The sequence below is a fragment of the Antennarius striatus genome, chromosome 7, assembly GCF_040054535.1.
Source record: "Antennarius striatus isolate MH-2024 chromosome 7, ASM4005453v1, whole genome shotgun sequence".
NCBI classification, from domain to species: domain Eukaryota; kingdom Metazoa; phylum Chordata; class Actinopteri; order Lophiiformes; family Antennariidae; genus Antennarius; species Antennarius striatus.
Window position 1 is genome coordinate 17,172,849 of NC_090782.1, and position 24,769 is coordinate 17,197,617.

Here is a 24,769-nt window from a genome sequence, read left to right on the forward strand (position 1 = left end):
GTTAGACTGCTTAATAGTTAATGAATAACCAACAACTAATACACAACTTAACTTAAGATTCAACACACACACACGCACAAACACACGCATACACGCACGCACATGCACACACACAGAACAAAAGACAATCTATTGTCATTTCACTTCCCTTTCAAAAACTAGAATGCAACTGCTATTTGCCCTTAAGGGAAAACAAAAACGGCATAAGCTTTTTATTTATTTATTTTTGCCTGTCACTTGTCATCTATATTGTGAACAACTAGATTTTCCATAGCACTCAAACTCAGGGATAATTAGCAAAACCTTAGGAGAACGTTAAATTTTAGCATGCCAAACAGGAAAATGCTATATCGAATGCAGCACTAATAATAAACATCTCGTTTAGACAATGCAAAGACAAGACGGGGGTTTTATTCATTATATTTTATCTTTTCGTCGATAAAGGCGACATCCGGAACTGCGATCGTTCAAGCCACTTTATTTTGAAAAATAGTCACTTCCGCTGCCAAATGTAGTCACTTCCGCTTTATATACTCCAGGCTGCTGTTTGTACACTCAGAAGAGAATCCACGTCCCTGTGTGAATATAAACACATACATGTCGCTGTTATAGACTGTGGGAACTCAGCGACAGAATTTCCTGCTAGATCAGGATGGTGAGTGTTTGATTTTGTCTTACAGTAAAGCATCCCAGCGCCTCAGAACCTCAGCATGGACTCAGCTAAGCTAACTTGCTGTAGCTAAAAGTCATTCCACAGGCCTTTATTTTATTTACTACCAGGCAGGTGTAGTGTTTTATAATAAATAAAATATTATTGTAGAATTTAAATCGATAATCTATTAATGTGTTTATTAAATCACAAATCGTTACAGTTCAAGCTGCCTTAGTGTTACTGTTTGTTTCAAACTATCAATAATACAATAAAATAAATATCCGCGTTAGTAGGAACTATAATAGTAACTCTACTATTCGTGTCCCCAAAAGCACCTGCATCAGGCTAGCAGCAGCTTCATCAGACAGGGGTTCACAGCTTTCTGGAATTTGTCCTGTTTTAATCTCATCACAGAAGCATCTCATCCATGTCCACATTAGGTAACTTCTTTTAATGTGATTTCCTCCCTGCAGGTTCCTGCAGACTTCAGAGCGCTGATCCAGAGGTTTTATCAGCTTCAGTCTGAGCGGGTGGAGACGTACCAGCTCTTTGAAGAGTGCGTTTGGATTTAGAAATTACCTCCAGCACTCTTAGATACTCGTATGCAGCTGTACACACAGTGTAATTTTCTACTGTCCTCTACCATTGTTCCTCATGTCAGACACATTTATGTATATGATTGAATTATATGCCTATTAGTTTGAGCTTGTGTATTTCTTGGTGCTGCCTTCCAGAGGACACGAGGCTTACTTGAGGACGGGGCCCCATTATGACTTTGACCACTACAGGCAGCTGGTCCATGAGGTGACACAAGCCTTCTCTGGCATCTCCAAAGAGGTTCTTGAGCTCAAGGAGAGGCTGAACCGTGAGTTTGAGCGGCCAGATCTTTCAGAGCACATTGAAAATCTGCAGAGCAAAGAAAAGCAGAAACTTGAACTGGTAAGCAAACTCTCGTTGGAGTTCAACAATTGCGATGTGATAGAATGATGTCAGGAATAGTTTTATAATATGAGATTCTTGTTTACTTTGACTTAACACTGCTCTGGCTATATTTCAACAATATTCACTGATTGTATAACAAAAGAAGGTGTTAAAGAGACAGACTGGAGATTTCTGATAATAAAAGTACCTTGAGGTACGAGTTTACTTGTTCTGTGACTGAACTCGTAAGTCAATCTGCTCGTCTGTCAAAATCCGTACCATGGTGGTTCTATTAAAGTACGAGAACAAACCCTTTATTACATCTTCTACAAATGCAGTTACATTTTGGCACAGGACTCTTGTGCGAACAAAATATATCGGGTTAAGAGATGGAAATGACCATAGTAATAGATGAATCAAGAACTCTGCCCATCAGACACTGAATTACAGTAACATATGTGTATAAGACTAACACAATCAAGTAAATAATAAGCAATGTTCAATTGAGTCTTCCCAACTGTGATAAATTTGGAACAGTTTCTCACCATTTGCATAGTTTTGTTCTGTATGAATGAAGTTTAATGTTGATATTGGTCTCTGGTCTAAAGGAATAGCAGTTCTCGTTTCCAACCTTCAAGAAGAATCCCTTCAAATCCCTCAATGATCCAATGATATTGGCGTAACCAATGACTGGTGTAGATGATGGGATGAGTTTTTGACAGTTCCACTTTCTCACCACACGGGGTCAGAGTTCTTCTGCAAGTTGAGTGTTTTCCATATTGATGCTCATCGCTCGCTGAGTCTGTTTTCATGGCAGCTCAAGTCCAAAATGTTTGAGGCATGAATAATGGAAGGCAATGAGAAAACTGTCCGTGAGTGTAACTGGTGATGGTTTTTACATTTTTTTGTGCCCACTTGTCAGCGAGCATTGATTGCAGTTCAAGTCATTTAATGCTGTTACGGTGTTTGTCAAGTGTTTCTTTAGAGAGCTGATATTGGCAGAATGTCTCTCAACTTCTTTATGTCACCCCTGGTACTTATGTGTGAAGTTACATGCTACTGTTTTAATAAGTCTTCTTCAAGCCATGTCACAGAGTTCCTATTATCTTAAGACTTCCTCCTGTCTCCTGTTATTTGTCCACTGATGATTGTTTCGCATTAATTCCATCCTGTTCCTTCTCAACAGACAGCCAAACTGCAGCTGGTCAGGCAGCAGGCCCAGGATCACCCAGAGGATGAAGACTGTCAGGAAAAGATTAGGGAGATCAAGCACGAGTAAGAACCCCCCCACCCCAGGATTTCTGATTTATCTCAATTCAATAGAACCAAACTGATTTTCATAAATGTCTTGTGTTTCTGGCCTCATTTCTTATCCAGGATCATCAAGAACAAAGAGGCTCTGAGTGAGATCATGCAGGACTTTAAGTATGACTCTGAAGAGTGTGATTGAAGGGAGGGTGGGGGTTGGGGGGGGTCCCAGGAGGCTCCTACAGCCAACCTCTTACATCACCAGAGTGAAGCTGACAGAAGCTGCAGCTTCCATCGTGGTGTTCTCTGCTGCACTTATTGATCCCCCACTGACCCCACCCTGCTGGCTGCCGCAGTCTTTTTTCACCAGGGGGACGTTTTTCATTCTGTCGTCGTGTGTTTCTGTTAATTAATGTATCAGAAAAAAAGAAGAAGCAATGAAATACAACTTGTGTTCACGTTGTGATCGTCTGTAACTTCTCAGATGTCAAGTAATTATTGGAGGCTCATCCAGTGATCTTTATTTACTTAATGAATTGTATTTTTAATAAAAAACATTTTGATACACATTCAACTTGTGACCGTTCGTGACATTTTCACGTTGCTTCACAGAGACGTTTGTGGTGCAACAACAGAAATTAACTGGACTGTAATGTAAATTTTAATACACGTTTTCTTGCTCGTCTACATTTACTGTATGAGATACAACATTTAAGATGGCTCAGACAGCACATGGAGGATTTCACAAATCTGTTAACAGAGTTATACAAAAAGATCTGAGTGGATTTTGATTAATATAGACATAGCTAATGGCTCATGGGACGACCTTTGAACCGTATCTTTTCATGATGGTGGTGATGATGGATTATCATCTAGCTCCAGAATTTGTTAAAAGGGTCCCTTCCAGAAGAAGTTACAAAAATATTTCTTGACTGGGAACACTAAGTTTAAGGTTCTAAATATATTCTTGTTCTACAATAACTGCTTCCACAAAAAAATGTCCAGTTACTAAATGATGGATTATTTGTGTTTGCAGAAGAGGATCTCATAAACAGAATGGGCTGTCAGAAATTGCAGAAAAGGGGTGTATGGTCTCTTCCCTGTAATCTCAAGACTGAACAAACACTGCAGTGTCCCCCTGGCAGGGCGTCGGGCCCTGGGGGCCAGTTATCTGTCAGAGTTTCTCCGGAACACCAGCATCACCGCAGCACAGCTGCACTATGAATTATAGTCTTGCGGAATCTGAAAATCGAAAGCAGACAATTCACGTTGGGACAATAAATCAGTGAGATAATCCAACATAATCCACCATCAGCACATATAAAATTCTCTGACACTTTGCTCTCGTTTTTCTTTGCATCGTCTGTCTTGTTCTCTGACTCGTTCCTCCTTGAGCCCACCGCTACATCTCTCTTGAGGTAATCAATGAGAATCTGTCACAGTTTGTGAGCACAGATGTTTTTCAGGTGGCTTAAAAGAACTGCTAAACGAACTGGATCAGGTGAAGGATTCTGGTAGTTTGAGGACTGATTCGTAGCTGAACGAATCCAAACTTCTCAGTCACATGAGAGCAGATGATGGTGGGGCTCTGCGTGCCATTCGGCCTCAGTGTCTCTTGTGAAAGGGACTCCTCATGTCAGAAGAAAACAAATTTATATCCATGTCTCTTTGTTGTGGTCATCGCGTGGAGATCAGAAGTCTACATCGTTCAAAAGTGTAATAAAATCAGAATGCATATCTACTGGTATGATCCCATTTCAAAACCACATATTTTACCTGATCATCAAGTCTCGTTTGAAACTTCCCAGAGCCGCTTCAAGAGAATCAGTCCTCTTTGTGTTTCTAAAGAAAAGGAATTCTGACCACATTGCATGACAAAAGCGGGGTCAGAAATTCAGCTGGAGACTTGAAGGCAGCAGTGACTGTTTGCAGCTCGGCTGAGATGGTGAACAGAGGCGGGGAGGGGGTTGTTCTTACCTACCTGGTTGTGTGTCTTGTGTGTTTTCTGCAGCCACACCCTCCACTGGTCGTACAGCTTGATGGACACGCCGCTGTGGCCGTACGTGTGTTTGCGGAGCCAGCCAAAGAACTGCTTGAGTTCCCGACGCAGGGTGGAATTCTGCTTGGTGTCACAGGAGCGGCTCTGCATCCGCTCTGTGGGGGAGGTGAGGAGGAGGAGGAGGAGGAGGAGGAGGAGAGAGAGAGGAAACCGTCAAGGTTATAGTACAAGCTAGTGACCTGTTGGAACTTCCTGTTAAAATGCAATAAAACTAATAATATTTCACATTGTTCTTCAGTGCTGGCTTTGAGGATGAAACTTTATACTGAGGTGACCCTGCCTAAGCGATGACATCATCTGTGAGGTCATGATGGCAGGCTCTCCTCTGCAGCAGAGCTACCTGCTCTGGGATGCAGATCCATCCACACAACCTGTCTGGGATTAATCATTAGGGATGGAATGGTGTCAGCAACAAGGGCTGAATCGAGGGGGTGGGGGGTGGGGGGGGTGCAGCAATGGCTTCAATAGTTACGTCCCGTAACCATAAATCAAAGCAGTTTTCAAAGTAGTTTTGATCTATGGTCAGATATTTTCTATCCCGAGATATTTTTGCACATATCTCAGGAACCAGATAAGATAGAAAGACGAAACAAAAGGAATTATATTCAGGGAGGAAAGGGGCTGAAAATTAGATCACAACCTCGACCTTGAAAAACTAGGTCAAGGTCACACATTCAGTTTGACACCTTTTTAGGCACACATCTCTGAAACCTCATGACCCCAGAATTCACCAGTTACATGTTGGATCATGGATATTTTATTAAATGACCCTGACCTATGAAAGTAGGTCAAGGTAAAATTTTGAATTCAGGGGTGTTGCAGTCTCTGAGTGCCTCGTCCCTTTCTGGCTTTATTTCCTCGATGAAATTCTTCCCTTGGTGTTAAATATGTGATGCTTGATTCATTCAGTTAATTGTTGTTTAGCCAAGTGCAAAAAATTGCATTTAATGCCCGTCACAACTCAGGCTACAGACACTCAAATCATGTCTCTCACCCTCTACGTTTCCAGTCACTCACGTCTACATTTTTAAATTTTTTAAATTTACATCAATAGTTTCATGCAAAGGAGAAAGCTCCTGTTCTCAGCACTACCCGTGGAGTTAAAACACGACTCTGGGGGAGGAAAGGTGACTGACAGTCAGAAGTCTGCTGCAGTCGATTCTTCATGACGAGCAGCAGAGCCCGATAACGACTTCCTCCACTGAGGAAGTAAAGCCACATAACCCATGTAAGTCATTATCTGCTCCGCCTGCTCTCAAACCTGCTTCCACTCAGGCTTTATAGGCCCTGTGAGCGCGGCGGACAGACAACCAGCTTATTTACTTGATCAATCTTTGAAGCCAACAACCAAAATCTATCAAATGTCCCCCTGGCTCCGTGCAGCTCCCTCTAATCTGCTGCTGGGAGATCCCTATCAAGGTACGCAGCCCATTGATGTCTGACTTGTCCTGGGTCACATGCGGTTTGGATCTCCTCATTCAGGATGTTGAAACAGGGATAACAACGTTGTTTTTCTGGCTTTAATTGGGCAATGAAATGTTGGATTATTAGAAAGGAACAAATGGTCAAGATTTGTGTGCTTCACAGACATTTGGGAGTTTTTTTGGGGTTTTTTTTAAGCGGTTTGGATTCATGTTCCTTCAGTCTTGCGTTATGGTTCGTTATTATTTCAAGTTGGATGAAGTTGAAGTTACTCACCACTGCTTGGCGTGGAGGCAGCAGCCGGGTGGCTCCAGTCACTCCAGATACCGGCCTTTCTGGAGCCAAAGATGCCCACTGGATTACACCTCACCTGGACAAAGTAGATGGTCCTGGGTTGGAGGCCTGCCAGCCGACAGGACGTCTGGTTACCAGCATCGTCTACCACCTGAGAAAAGAGACACACAATCACAGGAAGTGTAAAAAAAAATCCTCCTTTTTACAAATTTTATATCAACTCAAGTTGCTTAATCTTCTCATCCAACAGTGAATCCAGAATTCAAAGACGCCCAGTATGAACCTACACAGCAAAGAACAAACATCAGACAGCTGTGGGTGGAAGGTATCAGAGGAGTTTTTCAAGAGCTCCTTCTTCACCTGTGGATCAGAGCCAGCTTTCAAGAGTTTACCAGAAAAGCAGCACAAGCACCAGTGGAGTACTCGAGTATCATCTGATTTACAATAAAAGCACACATGAGACAGCACTTAGGGCTGCGCCTCCAATCTTTCTAAGGCACCGTAGCTGCAGAGGAGTGTATGAAGTCTTGTGTGTCAGGGGGTGTGAATCACCTTCCATTCACTGCTGTCCTCTAGTCTGTAGCGAATCTGATATTTGGCCTTGAACAGGATGTCCTTGAGCTCGGGGGGGCTCGCCCAACGGACCGTCAGCTGGTCCTCCAGGTCGCCAACACGACTCACCTGCACGTCATCCGGAGGGTCAGTCGTCACTGAAGGGTAGAAGACCAGCAGTGAACAGTTTGAGTACAAACAATACAACATGTTTAAGAATGAATGAATAAGTACTAAAGCACTGAGGGCAGAAAAAGGATGTCTCTATAGAGTCAAACACAAGTTGGGTTTATGCTATAACTACATTTATTTAAGTAAAGCATCAAAGGTCGGTCTCTTTCTGTCTCGACATGTTGTTAAAGCATATACAACCCTCCATGTATTATTATTATTATTATTATTATTATTATTATTATTATTATTATTATTAATAATAATAATAATAATAATAATAATTATAATTGTAATTGTAATTGTGATTGTGATTGTAATTATAATTATAATTATAATTATAATTATAATTATAATTATAATTATAATTATAATTATAATTATAATTATAATTATAATTATAATTATAATTACAATTACAATTACAATTACAATTATAATGATCTTGTTAGTATTTTATTATTATTGGTGGGAATAGTTCTCAGCTCTCGTAGGTTAATACGGTATATAGACATGCAAATGACAGTAAATTCTACAAGTTGGTGCTAATTGTTAAATTTGAATTTCTTCCTAAGCAAGTAGTAACCACATAGAACAAACTTGTTTTTCCAGAAGCCTGTCACCTCATAAAGATGTTCCTGACTTTAAATTTAAATCCACAAAAAAGTTCCTGCCCAGTGCAGAGCGTTCAGTCTGTAGTTCCTCAGTCAATCCTCAACATTTTATTCACCACAATAAAAGTTTGCAAACGGACAAAGTAAAGAAATAAAGAAAGAAAAATGAGGGGAAAAAGAAAACAAAGGGAACGGCAACAGGAGAGACAAAAGCCAGCTTATTAACTGTCTTGTAAAGTCGTGTTTCCTGCTCCAAACATCCTCCACCAGCATCCTGGTGTGGGCCTCTGCATTTCAGCGGTCGTATTTTATTTGTTCTGCTAGTCAGATCAAGGGCGAAAGAGGAAAATCAAGTCAGGAGAAATGCTCTGTGAGCGTTTTGTTTCTGTCTGCAGTGCAATGCATCATACATATGGAAACATTAGTTGTTCTCTCCCTACCCACTCACAGCTCTAAGTTATCTGCTCCCCAGCGAGCAGCAGGGATGAATGGAGGGAGAGGATGCTCAGTCAGAGATAATAAACTGCATTTCAAAAACAGAAATATGTTCTCGTCCAGCATAACCTCATTTTCTTGTGTAACCTGGGAAGCCATTACCAGAGAGACATCCAGAACATAGTTAACTTTTACAAGTTGACACTTTATCTCTGGGAGTCGCAGGCGGAAACTATAATGCTGTTACAGCAGCTGGTAAGGTAGGGTAAGGATGTCTTTGCTGCCTCAGGTGATCCACATTCACGTAGAAAGGATGGGAAATAAGACAAAAGAGAAGAAAAAGAAAAGATAGGAAAGAAAATAGATACCGATGTTAAGTAAGAGGAGCCAAAATAGAAACAACAAAAAAAAAGCAACCAACCCTTTAAAATAAATGAATTCACCCACCTACATCAAGGATGTCCAGGATGGTGACATCAGAGGTGGCAGAGCCCAGCTGATTGGCTGCTTCCACCCAGATCTCGTACGGGGTGAAGAGGGCCAGGTTGCGTGGAATGTTGCAGGAATATTGCTGCTTCTCTGCGCTGTGGTTTTCACACTCCTTCTCTGTCCCGTACCACCTGGACGGAAACACAACCACCAAAATAACCTATATTATTGTGCAATCCAGTAAATAAACAACACACACACTCCACGCTGTGTGTGTGTGTGTGTGTGTGTGGCTGTGTGTGGCTAATCCACCTGAGTGGAGTTGTGTGGGATCTGTCAGCAGCTCTGGAGCTCTCACCTCAGTTTGTACCTCAGGCTGTATTTGGTTTGGATGTGGGTCTCACCCGGCCCACCCGGGCTCCATCTGCAGGTCAAGTCTTTGGTGTTGCGGGACCAACATGTCAAATTGACTGGTTTTCCTGGAGGCACTGTTTAAAAGAAAAGTAATGTAAAATAATACTAATAAAAGTAAGACCGTGCAACATTTTCAGACAATGAAATCAATAAAAGGTGGGTTGAGAATAATGAGGCTTGTTTTCTCATCTTTTATAGATTCTCCCCCATCAAATGAATAACTCATAATTATAGACTGGTGATAATCAGAAAGGAATAAAACACAAAATTTCATTGTAACAATTCAAAGTTCCCCAAATCAGTTCAGGACAGAATTAAAAATTAAGATTTATGCATTTGAATGAAATTTAAAATCTTAATTCATCTTCACGTCTGTTGAATGTTTCTGTTAACCCGAAGAGTTTCTTTAAGGGAACAATTACTATTCATGAATCACACAACCCCATCATGTACAATATAAATAAAAACCAAATATGATGTGATGTTTCTGGAACATAATGTGGTCGTTTTGAATTTGATTTTGGGGCAATAATGTTTTTAATTACATTTATTTTATCACTATTATTTTTCGATTATTCATATTTGGCCATATTTACATCCTTACCGATTAAGGAGGGTGTTAGATTTAATTTCATTATTATTATCAATGCCTTGTTTCATTTTAAGACCCTTTAAAGAACCCATTTATGAACCCTAACCTTTAAAACTTCCTTTTTTTAGAGAATGAAAGTTAAACGACAGCAGCTCATTGACTTCACTTACTGCCCACGTAGAGGCAGGACCCGGCCAGGACGTGTCCGTTGGCTCGGTGACACACCAGGTTGTCTCCGGACTGCTGCCGGGACCCGTTGAGTCTGTGCAGGGTGACGCTCAGGGTGTCGGGGGTCACCACGCTGTAGGTGCTGCTGGGGAGACGCTCCCCGTTCAGTGTCCAGTACAGCGTGCTGGAGAGGAGGCCCAGCTCGGGGCTCAGCTTGCAGGAGGCTGTGAGGCTGGAGCCCATCCTCAGGACGGGGTCCTGGGGGGTGATCACCGCCTCGTCTGTGAACACGGTGAAACCATCTCATCCACAGACACTGAGGACAGCTCCTGATATGTTTTGTTACACCATGAGGATTGTCAAAAGAATTTTATTTATTCATTTTTTTTTTTTTTACATATTCTGGAAGCTTCAGCGCGTTTGATTCTGTTCTATGAACTCATCATTTCACCAGATGTCACTTTGTTTCCATACATTTCTGAATCTACCATTCATTGCAATTTAAGTCACCAAATCATACAACATAGACTAGGTTTTCACTGATATTGTAGTTTTCATTGATTATCCAGTTATGTATAACATGCATTCACCCGAAGTAACTAAGAAAGTTTGGTTTATTGAGGCTCTGAACAACATCCATATTTCTTGCCACGTCCCAGAAAACGTTCTGTTCTGATTGTATGAGTAGGAGTGCGGCTGCAGCTCAACACGTATTTTTATGACCCAGTGATGAAGTGGATTTATGGAACCTCAGTGGGATCGGTCAGAGAGGTCACCCTGGTTTGTCAGTAAAAGCCTTGAATGCTTTTCCATACCAGGATCCCTCTTTGACTTTAGTCTCGCCTTAACGTTTGAGGCGCAGGAGAAACTGTCTGCTGCAGGTCTGAGCACAACCCACTGCTCTTCTACCTCACAGGCAAATTAGGGTTTGAGTGTAAAGTTTTATTCAGTGTGCACTAGTTGGACAAATGCATGAATATTCAACACATGTGCTGCAGTGATGTTTCCAGTGGAATCAGGAGCATCTAAAATATGAAATGTGTAAATGGAGAGATAACTGTCTGTTCAACACATTAGGAAACAACGTGTGCATCATCTTCTCTTCATTTCTGATCATTTTCTCAGAATGAAGAGAAAACTGTTTTTTCTTGTGTTTCTTCCAGGTGATGAACATTTCATTTGGTCTCATCAAGGACTGCAGCACCGTGTCTAATGGACGCTGTCGTCTCATTCATCATTGAGTACACAATCACGTCTCTTTATTAAGGCGGCGTCGCTGCATCTGGGCTTATTTAGTTGGAAACTGCTCCAATTAGTTTTTCATTTGTGTGTTTGTTTACACCTTGTCATTAGTAGATCGCAGTGCAATCTAATTTGGTGAATAAAGGGTTGAAAAATTTGATGCTCTTTACTCTAAGCATTAACTGTAAGATGATTAATTATTTATACTACATATTTCTCAACACACAGTAGAGGGATAATATTAGATTTTTATTGGAGGTTAAACATAAACTATAGTGAGACTGACGTGTCAGCTGATTTTAGTTTCTTACAGATATGACGGCCTTATAACTTATTAAGTTCTCCCAATACTTTCCCACTAGATCCACGTTTTGATTCTTACTTTAAGAATTTTTTTGTATTATTGAACTAAAATGTCAACACAACTTGTTTTTTGTTTTTTTTTTAAATCTGGACTCAGAAGTATTTCTTGTCAAATTCTAACCGTACTCCAATTTTGTCACATTCAAATAAATAAAATAAAAATGAATAACCATAATGGGACATTACCACAAATGTTTAGGTTTACATACTAATGTCTTTCCTCTCCCTACTCAGTTATTCTCTTTTAAAAATAGTAGCAGATTCATATTATATAGTCATCATATCTCTTTAAAATCCATTTACCAGTAGGTACAAAATCCAGTCAGTCACATTATCGTAATAATAATAAAGATTTACCAGGTATAATAAGTATCTATCTATCTATCTATCTATCTATCTATCTATCTATCTATCTATCTATCTATCTATCTATCTATCTATCTATCTATCTATCTATCTATCTATCTATCTACTACAGACAACATGATCATTAAAATGTCTTTTCTAGTGGATCGATATTGTGTTTTAAAAGTAAACCGTTGCAGAGGCATCTGTTCATGGGGTCACTCACAAGAAGCTCTGGAACCTGAATATCTGCTCCTCTGACTCTGGGAGGGTGATAACTCCTGATGGAAGTGTATGCTGATTGAAAGTGTGAAGTGGTTTTTGTTGGTGAGGCGCTTCCCCACTCTGAGACACAGGTGAAGCAGCGTCAGTCGATGGAGCAGTGGTACTTACATATGGAGGACAGCAGCGTGGGATGTGGAACGATGAGCAGGAGAAACATGAAGGAAAACATGACTTGTCTCCCTTAGTTATATTCCTCTTTCTCTCTGTGGCTCCAGGGTGTGAACTGGTGAACTGACGCTGGGCCGGTGACTCTCAATGAGAGTCAGACCAAAATGAGGACAACAGGAGGTTTGCTTTGACTCCTGAAGGACTCCTCTGTTTGCTCCTCCCTTGTTCTCATTCAAGGCCACGAGTTTATGTCTCCCAGTTGAAACATAAACTGTTTAAAAACCAGATTTGTACGAAACATTCTGTTATCTCATACCTTCACCTCTACCAGCAATTAACACATGATCACCGTTTAATTCCTTTTGATGTCAATCAGTCTCTTTAACTTTTTACCATCAGACTATTTTTCCTGTTCTGCTGCCATTTCTCCTCTTCAGGATTGTTAGAAACTATTCGTATGATCAAAATAATAAAAAGTATTGCTTTAACAGTGAATGCAAACAAACAAACAAACTTTTCATAAAATTAAATGATAGTTTACTCTGGAAAATGTCGATTTAGGGCCCCTGTGGAATGTGTCTAACCACACACGCACACGCACACACACACACACACACACACACACACACACACACACACACACACACACACACACACACACACACACACACACACACACACACGCCATAATAATTATGACTTTTGACAATTATATAGTTACAGTTACGATTCACGTCTGCCTTGTAAAAACTTAAAAACTTGTAAAAAAGTATTTGTTATCTTGATGATGAGAAAATATTATCTTTTAAAGGCTTAAAATAAGTAGTTATAGATTTGTGTACATCTATATGTGAAGTTTCATTAAATGTTTTAAAACATGGTTATTCTGGTAATTTTGTGTGATAAACACCTTTTTTTTTGGTCGTGTGACGGAAATGATCCGTTCCTCTGAATGCTCGACTAAGATGGCAAAAAGTATAACATTTAAGTAATTTCATTACCACCACTATCAGTGGATGTTTCTACACATTATGTAGAACATATCAAAGTATTTCTAAAAATATTTTGGATTTTCTGAAAAATATCTTCACCAATCACCCATCACATATTTCCTGACGGTCATTGTTTTTTTTTTGTTGTTGTTGTGACTATCTGAATTTTTGTGATTTGTCTGAGGGTCAAAGTTTGAACAGAGGCTTTACATCAAACTGATTAATTGTGATATTGCTGATCAATACCTCAGAAAAACAAAACACATGACCGTTTTCACTGCCACACTGCAGTGAAAGCTTCCTTGTTGGTTGTATGTGTGATGATGATGATGATGATGATGGTGATGATGATGGTGATGATGGTGATGATGGTGATGATGGTGATGATGATGCGCGTGACGCCACGGGCACCGTCGGATCCCCGACAGGACCCGGGCTGAAGCAGCAGCATCCCCCACCGCCGCAGACGGAGCTCCGTGCCGGTCGACGCTCCCCCGCCTCTCCGCGCTCCTCTCCTGGGTTTAGACGTGCTCCGGCTCGGCGGCAGGATGTGCGGCTGGTCGGCCCTGCTCTCGGTGCTCCTCGCCGGGCTCGTAGCGTCATCCTCGGATCTCTTTGACAACCAACTGGGCGACATCAACTACTGCAAGAAGCAATGCCAGCTCAGCATCAAAAACAAAAGCCCTGCTAAAGTAAGTGACGGCATTCACCGCAACGAGCGCGTCGTGAGACGCGTTATGCCGCCCGACATTTCAGCGATGCGCAGACTAACGCGTTGTAATCAATCAAAGAGAGGACATCTATTATGAAATCAGACGTGTAGAATAAATAATATTAAGCTGTTGACCGCTGCGATTTTTTTTTGTTACCCCGCTGCATCCTTCTTGGATGCTACGGCGCATATTTAGGCCAAAGATGGATGCAGATCATTTTAGTCTGCACCTCACAGACTTATCGGTTGAGGAAAGATGAATCCGGCTACTTACATGGAACATAATCTGCAGTGAAATCAGCAAACAATATTTGCTGGTCGATATCAATTCGTAACTAATATCGAGCAGAGCTGCCGTGGCGCACACATGCTATGGCGGATCGCAGAGACTATTGTGTGAGCAGGTTCTCCTTTATTGACCTTTTTACGCAGCATCTCCCTGCTGAGACAGGATCACAACAGGACGGTGAGATGAGTGTTAGATCAGTGAAGATGGTTTCTACAAAACAGATTTCCGTGTGAGACATTTCCCCCCTGGCATCAGCTCTTTCTCTGCCTTCAGGTGTGGCTCATGCGCCCCGCAGGGCGGCAGGAGCAGAACCGCAAAGTCACCTGCTCTTCATGCTGTGATCCAAAAAGGAACGCCTTGTGTTTAGGCCTTACCGGGGGTTAAGGGCTGTCACGCTGGTGCAATAAGCACCAGCGGGTAATAATTGGTAAAGAATACTAGTCTACCTCCTGTAAATAAACGCAGTGGAAACGATGGCATCTGTAATAAACCATCCAAGATTGAGGGAACGTCCTGTTCCCAGAGGGGTCAGCAGAGGGCGCTGTTTCACCCCAGTGCAAATCCCAGAAATGAAGCATGACGGCAGGAGGAAGTGCATAATGTGCTTTTTCCTTTCCTTTCACCTCCTTTTCCAGCTTCATGCAGCTGATCGTTATCTTCTAGAGCTCCTTATCAACTGTTTATGACAGGCTGCAGATACAACAGCTCCAGCTTGTCATTTCAGAGATGCCATAACCCATCTCTGTCATATTTACTAACAAGGTTATGCTCAGTTTATCCAAGAGAGCAGCAGACGTCTCTAATTTTTGCCTCCCCCACACCCTCCCCTCTTCTCTTTGCCTGGCTTGTAGGACTCCATAATGAATGCCTGTCACCGTGGCTGTCGCCTCTACTCCATCTGTCAGTTTGTCAACGGCAACGCTGGATTCAATACGAGCAGGGAGGAGTGTCAAGGAGGTGAGTCAGTGTCAATCTGTCCCCTGGACTGTTAGAGAGAGTTGTCTGGGGTTATAGTTGAGACAAATGAAAGGCATTCAGTCACTGTCTCTGCATGAAGTTTAATATTCATTGATGTTTTTTGGGTGGAAGATTTTTTTTTTTAAGGCGGAATCAAAAACATATCTGCATTCTAGGTTTGACAGGTATCATCTACTTTGCATTTGGATGTGTTTTCATGCTGACATCCCTCAAATGATCAAATATTGAGCTGTTTTCTTCTAAAGGGGTTATTTTCTGGGTGTTTAAGGCTGTTTGAACGGCTGTATCGGAAATCAATGATGTGATTTGCCCACCAGACGGCCGATGCCCCATCGCTCACTGACAGCAACATGCAGTGAATCATCTCTGCAGGGGCAGATGCATCTCTATCTTCTTCTTACCCTCCATTTGCACCATCAAACCCCTTCTTTCCCCTAGTACTTTTTTTTTTTGACACTATACTTCCTCTTCCACGTTTTACAACTGTCCATCCTGTTCCCTCCAGCCTGCACGGAGGCGTATATCAAGCTGTTAGAGCAGGAGGCCTGCAGCACCGGCTGTTCCAGTCAACCCTCTGAACCTGAGATCAAGAGGAGGAAGGTGAGGAAGCTCACCGATACCGTAAAACCATCTCCAAGGCCTGGCGTCAGAGTATTGATACCGCCCTTGGAGCACAAGCTTGTTCACACTTACTGAGTCAATACTCCCCCCTCCTCCCTCTCTCGCAGCTCAGAGCCATGACTCTCCGCCCGAAGCCCCCCTCTGTGATGGAGACTGTGTCCAGTTGGTGCAACGACATCGTCAGCTCGGCCCAGAGCTTCATCTCCTCCACCTGGACCTTCTACCTGCAGGCCGATGATGGCAAGGTTGTGGTTTTTCAGGTAAGAGGAGGCAAAGTGTGGAAGGAGGACAGATGGGCTTCATGTGACGACACTGCAGCGGTGATCGGTTTTTACTGAGCAAAAAAGTATTCATCTTTAATTTGTCCATTTTGGATTTAATCATTTTATGTAAAGAAATTAAAATTCTGCAAAATGTTCACATGAATAAAATTTTACTGGGCTCTTTTGTCAGTTTATAGAACCTGGTTACTTTCTACCCTAAACCACATCAAGGCACGGTGTATTCGGTCTTTCCGGATGATGCCACAGTTTGCCTGGAATCATTTCTAAGGGAGAGGCCATGCCGCTGACGTACGCAGCCACGGTTCTTGTGGAAAAAGAAAGAAAAAATCCTCTTCCTATATTTTCCCCCAGACTGTAAGAAAAAAGTTGACCAGGGATTTCTGCTCTTTCAATTCAGTCCAAAAACACAGGAGCAAAGTCAGACTAGATTTTAAGGACATATTAAAGTGAGCCCATCCGACACCTTTACTGGTTATATTTCACAAATCAATATTAAGTAAAAGTATATCTTTAATCTTAAACTGCTTGGCTGCAAAATGGATAAACTAATGCTAAAATCTTAATATTCTAGTTTCAAATTTAAGTTCGAGCCCACTGAGCCGTGACAGCTGGAAATCTTAATGTTAATACCTGCAAAGCTTTTTCACATCGTATGATTTTTAATTGCAGGTTAAGAGCAGTTGTCAGCAGACCTTTATGGATTATTAGCAGAGCTAATCTCTGTTTCCTGTTAAGACAAAGAAATATATCCACTGCAGTTTGATTTGCTGCCAAAACAAGAGGGCTGAGTGGGCAAGGGCACGCAGCGGGACGGGGACAAGGTGCTCCAATCATTCATTTCAGCACTTGAATTGTTTATAAGTGTCCTTTTAACTAAACGTCTCGTGCCCTCGGCTCCATGCATATTTGATCGGCGGCAGCGCTGCGGGTTTAAAAAAAGGCTGGGCTGCAATGAAGGATAAACTTCTGGCTGTGACAAATACAACCTCAGGAGTTATTTCTGGAATTTTCACAAACAAAATGAATGGAGTTGACAGATTATTTGTTCATGCCATGACATGATTACCCCATCAGGAGGTCTTGTAGGTTTGTCAGTTTGATGAAACGCTTGAAAACTAATTTTAATGACATTTGTTTGAAGGTTCTGTCATTTTTTTCCTACTGCTGTTGAACCATTTCCTTCACTTTCCAGCGATCCGTCACATCGGGCATATTTTCTAACAGATCTGGATCCAGATGCAGTTTAATCATGTCTTCACATTTTCTATTGCCGGAATGATAAATGTAGAGGTCTGTGCAGCTTTTGGCAGTCCTGTACGCTCCCACAGGGCTTTCCTGTCTAGCTCCAACGCGTCGCTGAAGTCAGTGCCGTAAACCACTTGTACATTAAAGCTATAATAAGGTTCGGTCTGTCGAACCACGAGCATACCTAACCATATCCTCCAAATTTCAAAATCCAGTCTGAACCGTGCATCCTTGATGGGGATTTTCCCATTTGGATAATGTGACTTTTATAGCATTTTTAGCTGCATAATTAAAGGTCTCAATGGGAAATGATAGTATTTATGTCCCCTAACCCATACAGAAGGGATCCTGTTTGACAAAGGAGTCTGAAACATGCTTCAATCTGCTATTACACTGAAGAAGCTATGCACACTGACCTCATATGGAGAGGCAGCAGCCACAGAACATGAAATTACCGACATTTATGTTGGAGCTGGTGATGGATGTTTGGTCTTTATGGCAGTGACATGTGGGCTGAGGGGATGAGGGGAAGCCAAGCTCCATGGGATGGTGAGAAGCCTGTGCTTAGTGGAAGCTGGCGAACTGCCGTCAAGTTGACAGATTGACTCTGAGTGTTGAAACAACAGAAAAAAAGTCCAACTTATTTGAGGAACAACAGAGAGGAAGAAACAATTCAACACTGCTTGTGATATAAATTATGTGGATGTCCAGAAAGAGCCGTTTACAACATCCATCAGTTTGCTGATGTGTGTTTTTACTGTTCCAACTATATCTGGGCACGCGCAGCTCCGAGCATGAAAGAAGAATGAAAGCGACCAGGACTCAGGGTCTGCAGCTTGTTGAGGTTATAATGGATGACTTAAGTCACCCGAAGGAGGAGAAGGAATACAAAAAACCCCCGCTTGTAATCATGAGGAAATAATGGTCTGTTATCTTGTCACCACACTCTCGTCATTATGACAAATCAGTTCACGACTGAACCAAAGTGATTCTGGTGGGGAGCTGATCCCAAGAACAAATTGAACTTCATGAGGGTGAATATGCAAAGAGACATCCTGCCCCATTATTTTAAATAATACATTTGTTGTTCTGTCAGAAGGAGCATTAGAGGAAGAAGAAAAAACCCTTGAAGAGAATAGAAAAACTATTTAAATAATGATATACTCAGGAAGTGTCAACATTACTTATTTTGTGCACGTTCTTCTATTACTGTTGACATAATTCATGGTCCAAATATATCCTGTGTTTCAAATGTCTGACCTCAGTTCTATGTCTGTTGCTGTCAGTAGAGTTCAAGGGTACAAACATTTGTGTCTAGTTTGTACCAGCAGGAACTGAACTGGACCCGTCCACATAGATGTACTTTAATGGTCCCAAACTGGGAAAATCCTAATGTAGAACTCTTGTAGAACAGAGAAATGTTGGACCTGAACCCGTCCAGGAGACACAAACCACTTTCACATGACAAAAGAAGTTTTTTCTTATAACTAAAGATGTCTTTGTGTCCATCTGTCGCTCATTAAAACAGACCAAATGTGTTGTCATGGTGATGAAGGTCAAGCACAACCCATTTAGAATCAGTTTTGTGGTTATGTAGCATCTATCACATCGTAACAGCATTTGTCCTTTTGAACTACATTAAAAGATTCATGGCTGACTAATGTCAGTTCTGGTTATTTGCCATCTTTTCTCTCTGAGGCAACTGTGACCTCTGACCTTTCACCTCCTGAGCTGGGGAGCTCCTTTCACAGACCGGTGTTTTTAAAAAGAGTTTAAAATAGGACACAAGTATGTTCCTCCATTTTAAATGAGGCTCTGTAACACCATGAAGTAGCTGCGGTTAATCAAACCAAAATTAAAGGTGTCTTTTTTGTGCTCTTCAATCAGCAGAAGATTGAAACAAATTTCCTATTAAACTAGTAGTAGTAATAGTAACCAACACTAAAATACAGCAAATAAAAATAACAAATACTAATGTCGATTAAACTTCGACAGAGATAGTATTACAATAGAAAGGAACACAGACGCTCCTGTTATTGTTAAAACTCAAACTGTGGATCAAACATAACCTCAGTCAGCATGGAATAATAACAAACATAATAGAGGAGAAAGTCTCAAATTAAAATGTAAAAGTCAAGAAAGTGCAGAAAACAATTACTGTATTATATCCTTTTTCACATGCAACCCATCCAAGAAATATCGCTGCTCCATTTCGGTAACTCCATTATATGTGACTGTGTTGAAAATAGGTGAGAGAGTACAGAAGATACTCCTGAAGTATCTCAGGATGACCTTGTGACCTGAAAACAGGAATTATAAAAGTCTGGAAATCTTTTGTCACTTTTAAAGTTGATAACACTAAATGAACACCAGCAGAGTAAGAAACGTAGCGCAGTGAGCCCGACGGAACATCGTTGGGCTCAGTTTGACCTGCAGCGTGACTGAAGGCTTCATTACACTGAAAATGAATTTAGCTGCTTTCACGCTATAGCGGTAGATGCAGCAGGGGGTTCGGATGTTCATTGATCCATTTAGTGTCCAAATCGATAAATACTGGGAGGTTTACCCGACTGTAGTGGGCCTTACGGTATCCCTGCATTGTTATATCTGCCTGCAGCTGCTGTGGTAGCAGAGGAGGGTCAGCAGTGGTGAACCGAAATCCTCTTTTAATGAGTTCTCCAGGGAGAAACTGTGTGCATCCTGAAACGCACAACAACAGTAGGCTGCGTTTGTGTGTGTGTGTGTGTGTGTGTGTGTGTGTGTGTGTGTGTGTGTGTGTGTGTGTGTGTATGTGCAACAGTTGCTTTAAAATCTATTTTTGAGTTCAGTCACAGTTCAGTGGATTTAACTGCACTGATCTGGGTGGGTGTTACACACTCTGAGACGTGTTGGGTGAACTGTAAGAAAGGATGGAAAGTTTGTCTCACTGTGGGTTTAGTTTATTCAAAAAAGGAAATGTTCAAAACAAGATTAGGCAATATTGTTGCTGGTTATAGATTCTATTCATATGTGCAGAATACCACTAAAAGCCCTGTCTTTGATATGTATGTTGTCATGTTTTTATATCATATATTACAGGGTTTTTTTGTAGTAACAAATAATAGATTATCTGTAATTTTATCAGGAAGAAACTCCCAGCCCTGGTTAAAGCAGGGACTTAAACAATCAGACAGTGTTGTATCTGTAAATGTAAAGATCGACTCTTCAGACTGCCTCTGCTCACATTTCTCATGTTCATCTTCTGTGGTGTTTCTCTGTCATCGGTCCAGCTTCCCAGCCCACTATCCGTCGCTTTCCTCTGTGGTCTGACTTCTTAGTATTAAACTCAACCTCTCCTTCCCTCTATCCTGTGGTTATAGTTGCTGTCATAACGGGTGAGTTTTATCCTCTCCTTTCAGAGCCAGCCGGAGATGGAATACTCTCTTCCAGAGCTGCAGGCTCCTCGAGCCAATGTGGCCGACAAACCCTGGCCTCAGGTCCACTCTCACACCCAGAGACCCCACGGTAAGAACAATACACACACTACACACCTGTACATGCACATGTGCATGAGGCCATGCACAGCAGCGTGCTGCAAAAACACTCCTTGGTTGTGCAGGTGTGAGAGGACGTGGAGAGAGGGGAGCATCCAAAGCAGGAGGCAAAGGGAAGCATCCCGTTCAGCACACGGACGACCTCACAGCCGAGCACGACTTCCTGGGATGCATGTCCAGGTGAGCCGGTTGCGTTCCCTCCAGATGTGAACTGGAAATCATCTTTTAAAACACAGGTTTATTTGGTCATTTATAATCTTTGACATTCCAAGATAAGGAATAATTTCTCAGGGAATAACTTTATCATACTGAGAGAGTTGCTGTCTGGGAGCAGTTTGGTGCATTCAAAAAGAATTGGGATCCACCAGATTTAAATGTTTGACTTTTAAATAATGTAATCTTAAATTATGGTTGCACGGACATGACTGTCATTCTGGATAAAGGTTGAATTAATTAAAGTGAATTCTGGGGCTTTGTTGTTTGTGTTCTACTGACCGCCCTGTAGTTGTCAGTGTGAAAGTTATCTGTGAAACAGAACAGCATAAATCCTTTTATCATTGTTGAACTTAGGATTTTCTGCAGTAGGAATTAATAACATTCATAAAACAACAACACCAGAACAGCACCAGTATGACAGCGACACCAGTACGCAGTGGTAATCGATGTGCTAATCGATGCTGATACATTGATATTGATCCATTGGGTATATTGTTCTCCAGTGCATTACAGACTGTATGCCTCCAGTTTGATGCAAGTGTCGCCCAATCATACGCCACATTAAATCACAGGCTTGCTGTGATTGGCTGCATTTATACAAACATAGATACACATGCAGGTATTCTTTTCAGAGAAGTCAATACAATACGTGACTAAATCTACACAAACTGATCGGTCCACAAACACCGGTGGGCTTGTTGGATCTGAGTGTTTTGGGTAATTTGCTGACGTGAGGAAAACTGATGCAGGATTTGAAACACGTTTCCATGTATGGATGAGGAATTTAAGGTAGATGGGACTATCTATTTATATGCACAAGGTTTGGTTCTAATTCCCTTCTCCAGACGTTCTGGTCTTCCGCGGTGGATTTTAGCGGCCTGTCTGTTCCTGTCCATCATGGTGATGTTGTGGCTCAGCTGTGCCAGCCTCGTCACCGCGCCAGAGCAGCACATCAAGACGCAGGTACGCACACTCAGATGTTCTCCAGGCGACTGATTTCATTGTTTCAAAGTTGTTGTGAGCACGATGAGGACATTTTGGCTGGAGGTTTGTGTAAAAGTTGTTTTTCCTACTCTTCTTTCTTTGTGTCTTTTCAGCTGAGCATCAATGGAGACAAAGAATTTCTGGATAATGCCCACAAAGTCAATCCGTACCATCTGAGTCCCATGATCGCGGTCGCCGTGAAACAAGCGGAGACGAGTCAGGAGGCGGGGCCGCTGCCGGTGAAAGTTGACCTCAACAAGACCTGTGTGTAGAAAAGGCCGATGGGAGCTCGGTTCTGTTGTTTCCCAGGCTGGAGAAACACGTCACGTGACTGACTGGGTCACTAGAATTTTTTAAAAACATATTTTTAAGAGCATGGCACCCTTCTGTCATTTAGAGCTATCATCCTGAAACATCCTGCTTTGGTCTTGTTGGTCTGATGGCGCTTCATTCACTTGTACAGTCCACGTTTCGTCAAAGTCCATCCTCACAGTTCCTTTAATAATCTGCTTGTTTAAGCCGATCAAACTCATCATGAGCCCATTGCTTATTGATAAGTCGGCGCTCTTGTCTCACAGCCACACCGTAGACGAGCTGAGAGGATGGATTACAGCTGAAAGCTCTGCTGCCATTCATCATATCTGACACAGACTAACGCTGAAATTCATTTAGATTTAATTTGGCCTCGTTCACACGTAAAGTTTGGATTAATTAATGTATGACAGAGAGCAAAAGGAGGCATGAGAGGAGAGAGATGAATGAATGGTGAACTCTGTATTTCTACGTGTGAGCGCTGCAGGAAACAGATACTGCAGCTCACAATTTAGGATCTGTTTACCAAAACAGTATAATGAGCTGTTCACTACAAAATGAGTGGTTCAGAAATTCACATCCACCACAACACAAATCAATACAGGTGACCTAAAAATTCAATTTCTAAGGGAAGGCATACTTCTCAAAAAATCTCAACTTGTGTACTGATTCCTCTTCAGAGTTGGAACTGAACTGAAACCAGTATTTATTTTCTATTCCACTTATTCAGCATCACCAACATGAGTTTTCTGTTATCCATGATCATGGAAGTGCCATGTACAGTCAATTCATCATACAACTGTAATGAATCTTCTAACTGTAAAATACTTCTTACATAGATTTGAGACATATAGATTATAGACCGCATTATTATTATTATTATTATTATTATTATTATTATTATTATTATTATTATTATTATTATTATTATTATTATTATTATTATTATTATTATTATTATTATTGCTCTTACATCACCGCAAGAGTTCTTAGCTGTTATATGTGCCATGTGCTTTCTAATAGCTGACTATTTTGTACAAAGCCCACACTGAAAGTTGACCTCTGTATCAACGTGTGATGACGCTTTTAACATAGACATTTGTAATTGGACAGAGTTGCACAGTATTAGAGAATGTTTCTGTTTCCTCGGTGCTTTTGACGTCCCGTTACGCTTCCCTTCCATCCAGGATATGTAGACGATGAACCGTGCATGCCAGTGACGCTTCAATAGTTTATCTTACCTGCCCTCTGTGCCAGTATGGCAGGTCTCTGCTGTAGAGTTGTGACATTTTCGTATAACCATTTACTGTAACATTGAGTAGAACGTGTAGAAGAATGACAACATTTTCATGATTTACAAGGACACTGATATCAAAAAAGCCATTTAATCTTCTCCTACTCAGCATATGTGGCTTCAAGCGAAGGTGCATCACAAGGAATATCAAACAAATTTCCAACTGTATTGTTTTTCTTTTTATTTGAACATCTCATTTTGAATTAAATGAAACAACATGATGAAATAAAGCATTTTCATTGTAAGTAAATGTGAAGAGTTATTTATTCTATTTCACCAAAATGGAGTAAATGAATAAAAACAACGGTCAAATAGATGTTTTCACATTGCACACAGTCAACAGGAGATTTATAATGAATTTTAAAATAAAGAGGCAGGAAAATAAATACAACTGAAAGAATTGCACCCTGAAATGGAAAGATAATTCATTATAAAACCGTGACCTAGCAGCTTCCACTCCTCTGGGAATGTCTTTCAACATGCTTTCATTCGCTGTCTGTGGGGATTAGGGTGGTGGGCCACTGATGGAGCTTCACAGTGATCATTTTAATTCATCCCAAAGCCAGAGTTAAAGCCAGACTTCCTTCATTCGCAGGGGTGTTGCTGTGTAAAAACAGAAACAAACCTTTCCTAAACATTTGCTTTAATTTAGAAGCATATTATTTTGTAAAGCATCATTGGAAGCCATTAAAATCCTTTATTTTTTGAACTTATGTAGGTGTCTTCACAAACTTTAGGTATATATTCTTGGTCATCCAATTTCTTTTCATTTATTACGTTTAAAACTAGTGATTTAAAAATGCTGCTGAGGTCCAATCTTAAGGATGTAATACATAATTCTGTCCACCTGGTGGCAGCATTAACCCATCGGGGTGAAGTTGGATGTATTCCGACTGTGTCTGTTAAGGAAAAAAATGCTGTCTGCCTTGTCATCAAGTTATAAAAGTGACACGAGAAGAGATTTCAGTTCATTTTCGACATAATTGATCATCAGA

At 41.2% G+C, this 24,769-nt stretch overlaps 3 protein-coding genes across 4 annotated transcripts; 2 read left to right on the forward strand and 1 right to left on the reverse strand.

The window, feature by feature from the left end:
* The first annotated feature begins 519 nt into the window (after positions 1 to 519).
* On the forward strand, positions 520 to 4,051 carry rex1bd (required for excision 1-B domain containing). 2 transcript variants are annotated; one of them, XM_068320442.1, is made up of 6 exons: positions 520 to 655; positions 1,126 to 1,208; positions 1,387 to 1,591; positions 2,760 to 2,848; positions 2,951 to 2,998; positions 3,858 to 4,051. In XM_068320442.1, the coding sequence occupies exons 1-6, from the start codon at positions 653 to 655 to the stop codon at positions 3,925 to 3,927; spliced, it is 498 nt and encodes a 165-aa protein (XP_068176543.1). In that variant the 5' UTR covers positions 520 to 652; the 3' UTR covers positions 3,928 to 4,051. The 2 variants fall into 2 exon arrangements, with proteins under 2 accessions (XP_068176543.1, XP_068176544.1); XM_068320443.1 differs by lacking the exon at positions 3,858 to 4,051 and having other exon boundaries at positions 2,951 to 3,810.
* On the reverse strand, positions 3,991 to 12,375 carry crlf1b (cytokine receptor-like factor 1b). Its single transcript, XM_068319194.1, has 8 exons — positions 12,315 to 12,375; positions 9,974 to 10,252; positions 9,156 to 9,285; positions 8,816 to 8,988; positions 7,149 to 7,306; positions 6,579 to 6,747; positions 4,803 to 4,975; positions 3,991 to 4,063 (listed from the first exon to the last, which is right to left on the reverse strand). The coding sequence occupies exons 1-8, from the start codon at positions 12,373 to 12,375 to the stop codon at positions 4,040 to 4,042; spliced, it is 1,167 nt and encodes a 388-aa protein (XP_068175295.1). The 3' UTR covers positions 3,991 to 4,039.
* A 1,358-nt stretch (positions 12,376 to 13,733) lies between these two features.
* tmem59l (transmembrane protein 59-like) lies at positions 13,734 to 24,000 on the forward strand. Its single transcript, XM_068320440.1, has 8 exons — positions 13,734 to 13,998; positions 15,159 to 15,264; positions 15,791 to 15,885; positions 16,014 to 16,166; positions 20,834 to 20,939; positions 21,034 to 21,148; positions 22,030 to 22,147; positions 22,282 to 24,000. Exons 1-8 carry the CDS (start codon positions 13,855 to 13,857, stop codon positions 22,438 to 22,440), a joined length of 996 nt encoding a protein of 331 aa, XP_068176541.1. The 5' UTR covers positions 13,734 to 13,854; the 3' UTR covers positions 22,441 to 24,000.
* Positions 24,001 to 24,769: the final 769 nt, after the last annotated feature.